At 41.3% G+C, this 13,095-nt stretch overlaps 1 protein-coding gene across 2 annotated transcripts in view; it reads right to left on the bottom strand.

Moving 5' to 3' along the window:
- Positions 1–1,431: 1,431 nt before the first annotated feature.
- Mphosph8 (M-phase phosphoprotein 8) overlaps positions 1,432–13,095 on the bottom strand; it is a 36,198-nt gene continuing 24,534 nt past the window's right edge. Inside the window, exons 7-14 of one of the 2 annotated variants that reach the window (XM_087199451.1) lie at positions 13,007–13,095; positions 11,189–11,329; positions 10,608–10,694; positions 8,411–8,565; positions 6,652–6,806; positions 3,507–3,634; positions 2,599–2,682; positions 1,432–2,141 (exon numbers count right to left, since the gene is read on the bottom strand). In XM_087199451.1, coding sequence (XP_087055577.1) covers positions 2,100–2,141; positions 2,599–2,682; positions 3,507–3,634; positions 6,652–6,806; positions 8,411–8,565; positions 10,608–10,694; positions 11,189–11,329; positions 13,007–13,095 — 881 coding nt within the window. In that variant the 3' untranslated portion in view covers positions 1,432–2,099. Of the gene's footprint in view, positions 2,142–2,526; positions 2,683–3,506; positions 3,635–6,651; positions 6,807–8,410; positions 8,566–10,607; positions 10,695–11,188; positions 11,330–13,006 lie in introns of those variants that run through there. The other variant, XM_087199452.1, reaches the window with a different exon arrangement.

Raw genomic sequence — 13,095 nt, 5'->3', positions numbered from 1 at the left:
GCTCCTCACCATGAAACAGCTGTTGGGGGGTAGTCTGGTTGATTCAAGTCTTCTACATCCGTAAACCACTACTTTTAGTGTTTACTTATTTCCGCACAAACACAAGTGGCTGTCAAAGAGGTAAGCTGAGTACCTCCTCTTCATTATATTCCTAGATGTGTGGCTGTATTTACAAGTATCAGTGGCATACCTGGGACAAGCTCAGACAGCTGAGTTAGTGTCACCATGAGGGTTACCATGAAGGTGGCTCACGTTCTAGTCACATAACTTGCCAGCTTTCCCAACTATCAACAGCCTTACCTGTTAAAAGATGTCATCTACCTTTTTCAGCCTAAAGTCCTAAAAGAACTGTGTGCTGAGCTCCTGCTTCATGTGTGTCTTAAGACAGCCTTACCTCCTCACTACAGTGAATAAATCTCACCTCTTCATGGTCTCTCCTGTAAGGCTCTTCAGTTTACGCTTAATTTTGAGATAACAGAAACTTTAATCCTCTTTTATACATCCTAAATTTTCCCCTAGAAATCTATGAAGTCAGATAAAGTATTATATTGTGATTCAGTTAGTTGAAAAACTTCACTTGTGCCTAATGTTTAACTAGAAAACTATGCAACTTAGTATCCTTGTTTTGAAATCCTGAAACATAAAATGAAAAGCAGAAAAACTGTTAACATTGTGCTTTCTTGACAAAGCACAATGTTAATCTAAGTAAAGTGGTTCTCTGAACTGACAGTGTATGTGGGTCTCACATGTTAACATTTTATTTCATACAATGAATAATGAGGGCAGGTGTGATGGTGCATGCCTGTCATCTCAGCACCCTGAGAAGCTAAGGTAGGAGGAGCCCAAATTCAAGCCTAACCTGGGCAACAGAACAGGATTCTGTATCAAAATTTTAAAAGGGCTTGGGAAAGTAGCTCATTGAGGGCCCTGGAGTCAATCCCTGGTGTCCCAAAAAAATCGAAATGAAAACTACAAATTTTGACATTTCCATACTCAAGACTTTAACTTATTAGTATCTGTAAGCATTTCTTAAGGGGATATAAGTGTGTAATCTGAGGCATTCACGTCATAAAAGGCACTATGTGCCATCACAAGGTTCAGCCAGGACCCGAGGGAGCTTCCTAGTCATGTTCACATGAGGTGGCTTTTCAGAATTACTCAGTGAACTTTTTTTTTTAAACATTTTTGTTGTTGTTTTTATTTGATTTTTTAAAAAACATTTCTGTTGTTTTTATTTGATTTTTTTTTTTTTTTTTGGTACCAGGGATCGGACTCCAGACCTTGCGCTTGAGAGGCAGGCAGCGGCACCACTGAGCTAAATCCCCAGCCCACTCAGTGAACTTTAACAAAGAAAGAAGGTCCTGCCAGGCCGGGCTTGGTGGTGCACATGCCTGTAATCCCAGCACTGGGGAGACAGAGGCAGGAGGATCACCTCGAGTTTAAGGCCAGCCTGGGCTACATAGTGAGTTCAGGGCCAGCCTGAACTACAAAGGGAGACCCTGTCTCAAAAAACAAAAAAAAGTCTTTTAATATTTTTGCTACATCTTAGGTTTTTATTTTATCACCTTACTTTTCAAAAGGATGAGATGGAACTGCACTTTTACACAAAGGCCTGCACCACCACCACCACATCACAGCAATCATCTGTCAAGGGCAGCAGAGCCATCCTTTATTCAGAGCTTGGGCAACCTGAGTTAGTATAGTTTGCCTCTCTACTGTAAGTTGGTGCTTTGCACCTACATTTTTTTGTTATTTACACAAATTCACCAAGACTAGTAGAAAATTGAAAGTTATTTAAAAAATTTTTTTTCTTAAATAATCTTCCTATGGTACTATTCCACATTGTGGAAAAAATGAAATATGCAGTCTTGGTACAACACTGAGATTTCAGAAGACTGCCACAATTACTTACATCTCATCTATTTTTTTTTACATATGTTAGGGCCACCACATTGATCTTACAGACCAAAACACATGACAGGCTTAGGAGGTTTACAGATGAAACTACACTGGAACGTTTTAGGTGTGCCAGAATTCCAAACTGCTTCAAAGAGATCATGTAAGTATCTGTCTGAAAGGTCCATCCCAATTCTGTTTGGTCACTGAAGCTGCACTCTGTATGCACCTATCAGCAACTTAACCTAGGGAAGGGAAAAAGTATGTCAGTACAGAACCAGAATTACCCTCTCTCACAAGAAAAAAACATAGCCAGAAGTCTTGTTCAGCATTATTTTCAAGCTGGTTACTGATTTACAAAAGATAGCATTAATAGCTAAGTGTTTATAACTTGATTTTGTTAACTATGTTAAATAATCCTATCCTTAGACTATTTCATTCTAGGCAGTGCCATACTGGAGCCTAGAACAGGCCCTGGACTGCTGAACGTGCATGTTCTTAGGTTCTCCTTCAACCTATTCCTACCATGTTGTTGTGAGCACCCCGCATTGCTACCCAGGGAATGAACCCTCGTCTCTAGTACAGGCACAGTATTATTTCCAGAGAACAAAAAACACTAGGGACATTCCAGAATTTTTGTTCTTATCATGACAAAGTAATCTGCAACAGCAATTTGAGTAATAACAGCATGAAGGACTTCACCTTGGCAGCAGGTGCTTCTGTCAACCTTATGAAGAGCTTATTAGGGCCTGGAACGGGACTGAAAGAGTAAACAAAATGACTATCCTAGAGTGAAAAGAAAAGAAAGTATTAGTACTGTGGGCTTTTTTTTTTTTTAAAGACAAAAGCTCAGACATGTGTAGACAACCTGACCATATAACCTGGCTAAATGGAGACTAGAAACTACTAAGACTTCAGTGTAGCAAAGAAACACATAAAAAGTTTTATTTTTGTTTTTCTGTAAAGTGTGCTGTGGTTCTTAATTTTTCCCTTGATTTATTAAACACACAAATTACAAAAGAGAATATCCAGATGAACATTTGGGATTAGTCAATAGATAGCACAAGTGTTTAAACCGTCTAAAAATCAACCAAAATATTCAGGCTTAATTCTACCAAAGGTTGGAATTCTAAAAGTGATGGAAGAGTTATATACCAATCCTCTTCAAGAGCATTTCTTTATGATGTCAAAATAGAATATATACAGCCACTATCTTATTATGCATTAAAAATTAAAATGAAAATTTCTTCAATTTTAAGTGAACATTTCATAATTAGAATGGTGGAAAAGGCCTGATCAAGTTCAACCCCCGGTACCAAAAAAAAAAGAAAAAAGAAAAGGCCTGATCAGGCGGTGTGTTTTTTGTGCCCTAAGAATTAATATTCAAACTAATGTTGGTTCTAAGACATTATAACATAACTTAAAGCAAATAAATGAATTCAACATTAACAATTTCCATTGTCAACATTTAGGATAATTTTACGAGTACTGTCTCATTCTCAATAATCAGTTCAGTAGATCACTTACTAAATGATCATGTTCTATTTAAATATACTAATGTAAGTCTTTGATTAGAGAAAGTTTTAGCACTGGAATGTAGAAAATCTTACCAGAAAAACAGGAAGTTGAAATTTATCATTTAAAACTACGGCTAGTACACTGCATGGTCCACAGAGCCGAGCAATAACTTCTTTACCAAAAAAATTTGCATGGAAAATAAAGAGCAGGATCCCAGAACCTGAAGAAGGGAGGTGGGAGAGGATTATTAGAGGGAGCTGGTCCCTGAGAAAGACCTCCCCTGCAAGCAGAGGGGTCTGAGAAGGCCGCTGACACCTGCCAGCTTTCAAACCACAGCAATTTTGACCTCTTGCCCAAGTGACCCCTACTGGTAGCTCCTAAGAAAGACTTTGAAATAGGACTTTTTTTTTTACACTGATGTTTTGCTTTGTTTCTTTTAAAGTGGTATTTTTAAAAAATTCTTTTATTGGTACATTTTAGGTATAGAATATGTTTACATTTGTCATTGGGTGCTTGTACCTGTACATGATGTATCTTGGTGCTTATTTTATCCTCATTCCCTGTGCGCAATTCACCCCTCCACCCTTCCCTATTTATATAGACTTCATTTCCATTTTTTTTCTTTCTCATAAGTTTTCCTTTCCCTTCTGTCCTTTCCCCTTCCCCTCCCACCACCCCTACACCTTTGGACCTTTTCTTCCTATTTCAAATTATCAATTATTCATTTTAATCCTTATTTACACTTTCAGTTTCTCACACTAGAGAAATTATTCGGTATTTACACGTGTCCTGTTTTATTTCACTTAAAGAGTATGGCTTCAATATGCATCCATTTAGCTCTAAATGTCTCTAGTTTCTCATTCTTTGTGGCTGAGTAGTACTCCATTTTATAAAAGAAAGCACATCTTCTTTATCCAGTTTCCAGTTGATGGGCACTTGGGCTGTTTCCAAGCTTTCGCTATTATAAACTGTGCTGCTATAAACATGGGTGTGCATATATCACTGTGGTGTGAGTCTTTTAATTTTTGGGGAAGATACTCAGCAGGGGAATAGCTGGGTCAAATAGGACCCTAGTTTTTTGATGTGTCTCCATACTGATTGTGGCAGCCTGCACTCCCACTTAAAAGTGGTATTCAAAAGTTACTGATGAAAGTATGCATGTGCAAGGAAGCAAACCCAGATGTTGCAATGGTGGTTTGTCTTTGTGATTTTGAATGGTTTTTCATTTTCTTGCACATACTGGTTTACCTGTTTGAAATTTTCTGATTAATACCAAAACAAATCTTAATTGGAACCAAAAGCATGCAATGTGAAACTTTTACTACATGTCCAGAAGTATTCTTTTTTTTTTTGGTACCGGTGATCAAACTTGGGTCCTTGCACTTGTGCAGCAGGTGGCGAAACCACTGAGCTAAATCCCCGGCCCCAGAAGTTTTCTTCTAAATAAAATATATACTCTTTTTTTTTTGTACTGCAGATTGAACTCAGGACCTTATGCTTGTGAGGCAGGTGCAGTGCCACTGAACTAAATCCCTGGCCCTAGAATATAACTCTTAACAAAACGAATGGGCCGGGGATTTAGCTCAGTGGCACTGCACCTGCCTCACAAGCATAAGGTCCTCCCGAGCGCAAGGTCCCGAGTACAATCCCTGGTACCAAAAAAAAAAAAATCATTCAACTGTTAACAAAACAAAAAATCAGTATGTAAGCTGCATGACTTCTTTTACACTGAGGCAACCATTTTCAATTTTCATCTAGGCCAGTTTTTTTTTTTTTGAGTTCTGAGACAGGGTGTCACTATTAGTTCAGGCTGGCCTCAAATTCACAGCAATCCTCCTGCTTCAGCCTCCCAAGTGCTGAAATTACAGGCGTCCACCACCATACCCGGCTTATCTAGGCCAAATCTCAACAAGAAACTTTGTAAGGGACTTCACAGAAACTCCTGTTCTAGTCCCAGGAAAAACACATTAGCTCTTCACCTCCTCTGAAACTACTGGCAGTGGGAGACTTTGTTCTCTAGCACCACAAAGCCACTGTCTGAGTCTTGTCTCTTCTCAGCTCCACTGTGAAAAGGGAGATTCTGAGAGAGTTGGGGGCTCCAGGGCCCAGACATTGTTGCTGTGGGGCAGTGAGGCAGACAGCCCCACGGCACCCGTGACCCACAGGGAAACTGAGGAAAGCCTCTCATTAGGGCCAGAGTGAGTTCCGCCTTAGGGGTAGGTTGGGTAGTGGTTTCTGTCCTGACACGTACTTGAATTTGACAGTACACTGATTAGGGGGGTTTCCTGTTTCATTGTGCCTAACGGTTGTTTCAGTATACAGCCCCCCGCCAAATTACACATTGATAAATATGACTATAGTTCTTAAAGGAGTCAAAAGCTCCTCAAGAAGCCAGAGGAGGTGCATCTAAAACTTAAATGTGTTTGTAAGCCACAATCTTTTGATGTTCCCCAGAGCTGGGCTCACAAGGAGCTTGTGGCTGGGGCTACCTAGGAGACAGGCTCAAGGAACTGGGGTTGTAAGATGACAAAGCATCTTGACAGAGTAAGATTTCACATAAATAGCAAAAATTTCTGGTAGATGCAGACATGTACATGTGTAGAAATAACCAATCATACCAAATCAAAGCAAGTTCATCAAATTGCCACATATGCGTATAGTTAAGGTGAGTAGTCAGCACTAAAATTATGATTCTTCAATATCATGTTCAGTAAACAATAAATTTTTCACTAATAAATGAAATATATATTTTCAAAGGGGAGTATGTAGATTTCTAACAAAATGGCTAGAGCCCAGCTTCTACTTGAGGAAGAAATGGCACTGCACACTGCATCTGGAGCCTCTAACGGGAGCTGTTCAGCAGAGGTCAGGACCAAGGAGGGGAGTTTTTCATGTCTTTACTATAAACTATTATGGGCATATTTTTTGTTTCTTTTTCAGCTAAAAGGGAAAAGACTATTAGTAATAGGCAGTGGCTTTGGAATACTCAATAACAAACTAGGAAGACCCAGCTCCATATATTTTAAATAGGACTCTGCAGACCCCTCAGTGTGGCTTAGGGTGGTAGGTATTGGTAAGGGTTCTCTTCTGCCACAGCAGCTCTGTTTTTAACTATTTCACATAATTATTACACACAGTATAAGGTTTCATTTAAGTAAAGGGTTCTACCCTAAGAATCAGTTAATATTTACAGTGTATCCTTCAAACTGAGCAGCTTCAGGGTAAAAACAGGCTTACCTTCTGGCATGTTCTGTGGAAGTTTGTAACTGAAATCTGTTGAGAAATCTGGCCCCTCACAGAGTCGATGACATGCTATTGGGAAAACAGGTTCCAGCAGAACAAGGCGAGCTTCAAAGTAATCTCGGATTGTCTCTTCAGCCACTCTCGAAAGCCTGGTAAGAAATGACAGGAAGTTGTTAATGCACTGACATATCACACTGTACCACATACATAATTATGCTCACCAGGTATGAACAGCACCTCTGCCCTCAGCCCACCTCCCTGCTCATTCCCTTGTGCACCCGGCACCTGATGTACTGCACCAGTCTGCCTCATGCCCATCTTCTCTCACTGTAAACTCAAACTGCAAAGGACAAGCTTTTCCCTGCTGCTGTCTCCGTCCTCCCGGCCATTAACATAGTGTCTGCTTGCTCAGACTTGCCTAATGAATGAATAAAAGCATGAGAGCCTCTCAGGTGGGGGCAAACAGGAAGGCTCCCTTCAGCTAATCCATGAGGAGAGAAGATCTGATGCCTCCTGTGATTCCTCACAGCCTGGCCTCAGAAAGGATCAAAGCACAGGCTATCCAGAGGGCAGACTGGGCACAGGCCTTTTGTGGCCTTTTGTCTCTTGTCTAAAATACACCTTACATTCTGCTTAGATTATAGATCCTCTGTCTGGAATTGGAGTAACCATTTTGTAGGCAGGAAGAGCCAGTGAGGATTAAGAGGCAAGAAGAATAGCTTAGCCTCCTGAGACTGCCAAAAAAGTGCCTGCTTGTCTGGAAAAAAAGCACCTTCATCAGCTGCCTAACGGCTTGGAGCATTTCTGGCAAGTGTTGCCCAAATAATTCTTAAGTGATAAAAAGATCCTTGTACTATGAAGTATAAACTTGTAATAAAATAAAACTTAGAATTCACATAAAAAAATAAGCTGGTACAGACAGAATGTTAGTGCTATAAAGGAATGAGCCATCCAGACAGGGACGGAACCAACTACATGGCTGTAGTTAAATGAAAATCAATCTGAAAAGGCCAGATAATGTATGATCCTAAATACTGTAGAAAGGGCAAATTAGCCACCAAAAGACAAGTGCTCACCAGGGCACAGGGGAGACAAGAACAAAGATCTGGAAAATTAAATAGGTCTTTCATTTTTCGGTACCGGGGATCAAACTCGGGTCCTTGTGCTTGCGAGGCAGGCAGTGGAACCACTGAGCTAAAGCCTCGGCTGCTGGAAAACAATTTTTAAAGCAGTGAAAAATACTGTAAGATACAATGGTGAACACCTACCGTTACACCCTGGTCCAACCACATGGAATGTATACCATAAGGCTGAACCCTATGTGAACTGAGGACTCTGTCTGCAGAGTCATTGATACAGATACATCGATTTTAACAAATGTGCCACTCTGGTGAGAAGGGTGACAGCAAACAAGATGGATGAGGGGGCAGAGTATGTGTTTAAAAAAAAAAAAAAATTAGAATAGTTTAAAAGGTTTTAAGGAAATGTCAGACAAATTAACAGCATACATAATTTGGAGAATTTAAGGAGATACCCAGATCTAAGAGTTATGTGTGATGTTTTCTAAGGCTTCAATAACATGCACAAAAATAAAACATGCCCTTTGCTAACTTCATGATCTACAAGAACAGAAACCTGTTAGGAAACATACTAAATCTTTTTCTGAGCAGTTATTTAGAGGCCATTCCAGTGACAATGTGTCCAAATAAACAGGTTTTGTTAGTTAACCATGGTACATTCACTTTGTACTTACGTCTCCAAGTGGCTCTTCAGCAAGTCATATACTAGCACATTGTTACACTGCTTTGCAAAATGCAGTGCGCTATTCTGGTGCTTTGACAAAATGTTACAATCAGCTCCATATTCGATTACAAGCCGAACAATGTCCGAATTTCCTCTTTTACAGGCCTAAGTCAGAGAAAGGCGTGACAATTACTTAACTGTAAATGATAGTAACTACCAGTTGGCATTGGTCCCTCTCTCCATACAAACCTGGGAGTTCTTTGTAAAGAGTGCAAACTGCAATGGAGAAAGGGTGAGAAAACCCACAGCAGCAATCACTGCTGTGACTGCAACATCACAGAGGACTCACTACCTAGGGCACTTCCTGCTGCTCTCCTTCCACCTTTCTCCCCAGGTCCTCAACTCCTTTCCTTCTCCCCTGTTCTTTCCCATGCTTTAGCCTTCTCCACCTCTCAAAAGCTGACCCCATTCCCAACCTGTGGCTACAGTGCAGTCACTCAGACTGATGGCTCTCTGGTCTGAATCTCCAGCCCATACCACTGTCCAGCACCTGCTTGTCGCTGATGCCCATCCTCCCTACTCAAGAAGGGCACCACTTCCTGTTGAACCACCTTCTGGGAATTCTACCTGCTAAAAGGTGGGTAAATTACCCACTTTCCTCTATCACTGGTTATGTACAGACTACTAATTATCTATTTACTTAACAAATCTTTTCCCCAGTCCATTCTGCCTTCTGCTCTAAAGCATGTTAAATGAACTAACCCTTGAATCGACCTATATCTTTCTCCAGCTTTAACCTGCCCATAGCTCTCAAATGTCCTCAAAGTACATTGCTAGCCTGTGCCATCCCTGTGCCATCCCTGTGCCAAGTGCTGGTGCCTCCCTCACTGGCCCATTCTGCCTAAGCTCCGCTGTTCAGATGTACCCTGGGCTTTCCGCTGAGACGATGCTGAGGCACTAGCTCTGCTCTGCACAGACGGCAATAACAACACACATAAAATCAGACTACAGACTCAAACTTAAGGACTTAAACAAAAATGTACATTTCCATCAACTAAAAATTTTTAAAAAGCAGTGGGTAAGGCCTAGCCTGATTATGGCTGGGGCCTGAGAAGGGGTATGGCGTCCAGGCCCTAAAACCGCAGTATTCAAGGCTAGACTCAGCATGTGGCACATTACAGAGCTGCTAACAGAGGTCAGAACAGCAGGGGTTGCAGGCAAATCCCTGCCTGCTTGGTTCATAGTTTACATAAAGCTGCATACCAGGGAGAGGCAAGAAAGATAAGTCACCTTTGGCTCAGTGTCTGGACCTGCTATGTCCTAGCAGCTTAATGGGCCAGGAACCCAGAACAGCTGCAGAGGGAAAGTAGCGCTGGGCTGGGTCCCATGAGGCAAATATAAACCTGTGAGGCAGGGAGGCAACCAACAGTACTTGGGGCACTAGGAGGCTCCGACCACCTTCCACTGGGAATGTGTCTGCCAGCCAAGTTTGGTGACATATGCCTAACAGTCCCAGCTACTTGGGAGGCTAAGGCAGTACTAAAGTCTGAGCCTGGGCAGCTCTGACTTGGCAAGACCCTGTCTCAAAATTTTTTTAAAAAGTTTAGCTCAATGATGGAGCACAAGCTGGAGATCCTCCTGGTCCCCAGCCCCTCCCCAAAAGCCCCAAAATGAAGTCTAGCGAAGGAAACCTGTGAGAGAACTGGATGTTCAGAGTGCCCAAGTATCTACATAGACAGGGGAAACAAATTCTTGCCTTGGGGTGTGGTAATCTACCGGTCTTGCCGTTGCATAAGTCCTCAATAAATTAACTCGGTGTAATCCTGAATCTGTCTGCCTCATTCTTTGGTATCTTTTTGGGGGGGTACCGGGATTGAACTCAGGACCTTGTGCTTGCAAGGCAGGCACAGTGCCACTAAGCTACATTCCCCAGCCCCTGGTATCTCTCACTTTTGGTGAATGATTCTGTATACTCGCAACGTAAGTTTTTCCAAAACAACTATATCCTGTTCTGGTTCCTGCTGATGTGCTGCTCTCATTCGGCCCTTATCACATCCACCCGAACATTCATCCCGGGTTCACAAGGACAGTCACAGCACGCACCTCCCCGAATTGGACTGTCTTAGTGTGCTCTTCCCAGTTGCCTGCACAGGTCTGGCAGTAGGGGCGCCAACATGAACACCTGTCCGAGAGGCTGAGCAACTCACCTTCATCAGCGCAGTCTCACCATTGCTCTGCTGGACATTCACAAAAGCTCCCGCTTCCAAGAGAATAGCCACTGTGGTTAAAAAGTTCTATTTAAAAAAAAAAAAATTAATTCCAAAAAGACTTTAAAAGAAGACTTTTTTAAGATGTTCTGAAACCTCAGTCATCATGAAAGACTGGGCAGATCTTATCCCAAGCGGGTGGCTGGCCACCGTCTTCCTGTCCCTTCACTGTGGACCAGGGCAGTCCTGTGACAGACCTGCTCCCTGCCGCAGCACTCACACATAGCTGCTCTGCCCAAAAGGCCACCAGAAGCTCAGCCTTAACCACTGGCTTCTACATGAGAACCTCTCCATACACATCCTTTAGACATTACAATGCACTGGGGCCGGGGATCTGGCTCAGTGGTTTCACTGCCCCCGACACCAAAAGAAAAAAAAAAAAATTATAATACATTATAAATTATGAACCAAAGACAGTTTCAGTCGGAAACCAATACTAGTATTTTAGACATCATCACTACACAACCATTACATTCCACTGCAGGACATCCTGAATTATCTGACACAATGAGTTCTCGAACCTTCTCAGCAGCGTGGATGAGGGCTGTAGTCCCATTCTTTTGCTGCCCGTTCACTTTTGCGCCTTTGGTGATGAGGAGTCGCAGGAGGTCATCCTGCCCTCCCGCTGCAGCAAGCATCACTAGTGTCATCCCACTGGAATCCTTGGTTGGTTTGTTAATGAAAAAGCCTGTTAGTCTTTAATTGGAACAATTTTAGAAGCAAGTCTCTTCAGCCGGGATGTTTCAATGTGAAATCACTACATTGCACTTATTTTGCATCTACCTAGATTTTTCACTGAAATATTCTAATCAACCAGAAACAACCACCTCTAGAATTTTCTCACAAATAAATGTTACCCTAAATCATTACAACTTTCCTGTACTGAATTCCTAAAATATATTGATAGTTTTCAGGATATAAGTGAATAGTGAAGCCAGAGGTGCTGGCAGACATCTGTACTACCAGCTACTTAGGAGGACTGAGGCAGAAAGATGGTATGTTCAAGGACAGACTAGGCATCTTAGCCAGACACTGTCTAAAAAACAAAATAAAGGGCCGGGGGTTTGACTCAGTGGTTCCGCTGCCTGCCTTGCAAGCGCAGGGTCTTGAGTTTGATCCCTGGTACCAAAGAAACCAAAAAACAAAATAAAAGGCCAGGGATTTAACTAAGTAGTACCACGCCTGCCTTGCAAGCATAAGGTCCTGCATTTGATCCCCAGTACCAAAACAATAAATAAAATTTTAAAAAATTTAAAAGGGGCTGAGGATGATAGAGCTCAACCACAGAACACTTGCTTAACATGTGTGAGACACAGTACTGATGATCGAATTCAAATTCTCCACCTGGAAAATCCGTAACAAAATACTGTAACTTAAAAATGACCCTAGTCAGGCCAGGGATTTAGCTCAATGGTTCCACCGCCTGCCTTGCAAGCGCAAGGACCCGAGTTCAATCCCCGGTATCAAAAAAAAAAAAAAAAAAAAAATGACCCTAGTAGAATTTCATTAAGTAGCTGAAGACAATACCATCCATCCATGCACAGATATCAACACCTTTATCACATACAGGCAACAACCAGTTGGAAAAAAGTATAAGTGAAAAAGTGACCATAGTGAAAAAAAAAATTTTAAGACATAGAAAATATATAAAAACGTGTAAGAGCTATACAAAGAAAAAAAATCCATAGAACTTTGCTCAAATGTATAAATGACTAGCTAACTACCAAATTATCTTGTTCATATATGGAAGACTCAAAATGTAAATTTTAAAAATATCAAATTTCAGCTAAGTTTATATATATTATGTAATTTCAAAATCCAAATTTATTTCTGAATTGCAAGCCCAAAGGATTAAAACTTAAAAATACTCAACACAAGAAAACATAATCTTTTCTAAGCAAGACAAGACAGTCAGAGCCCATGAATGAAATACTTCACCAGATGTGACTGTCTCAAAGTAAAAACCCTCCGGGCCGGGGATTTAGCTCAGTGGTTTCACCGCCTGCTGTGCAAGCACAAGGACCCAAGTTTTATCCCTGGTACCAAAAACAAAAAAAACAAAAAACATACTGCCTTTCAAAGTAAAAACCCTCGTGGCAGTAAAGAGTAAACCACATAAAAGCCCAGAGAGGTCACAATCAAACCAGACTGTCATTTGGGATGACAGAATTACAGAAACTAAAACTGTACATTGCTACAGCTCTATGATGTTTGAATTTTACGAAGTGAATATGCAGGTACTTTTGTACTTCAGAACTGAAATATGAAATTCATTTTGTCAAAAACACTACTTTCCATGTTCCTTTTGTGAGACATTTTGCCAAGGACAGACATATTACCTCTTGGTCCAAGTTGTACTCTTCATTTGAATTAAGTGCAACCTTTACAGAAATATAATCCCCATTTTTCACAGCATCCCTCAATAAAT

This window comes from Heterocephalus glaber, unplaced genomic scaffold (assembly GCF_053883595.1).
Source record: "Heterocephalus glaber isolate CG9 unplaced genomic scaffold, H.glaber_assembly_v1.0 deba00001719, whole genome shotgun sequence".
NCBI classification, from domain to species: domain Eukaryota; kingdom Metazoa; phylum Chordata; class Mammalia; order Rodentia; family Bathyergidae; genus Heterocephalus; species Heterocephalus glaber.
The sequence above is the reverse complement of the archived record's forward strand: the minus strand, read 5'-3'. Positions and strand labels throughout refer to the sequence as shown.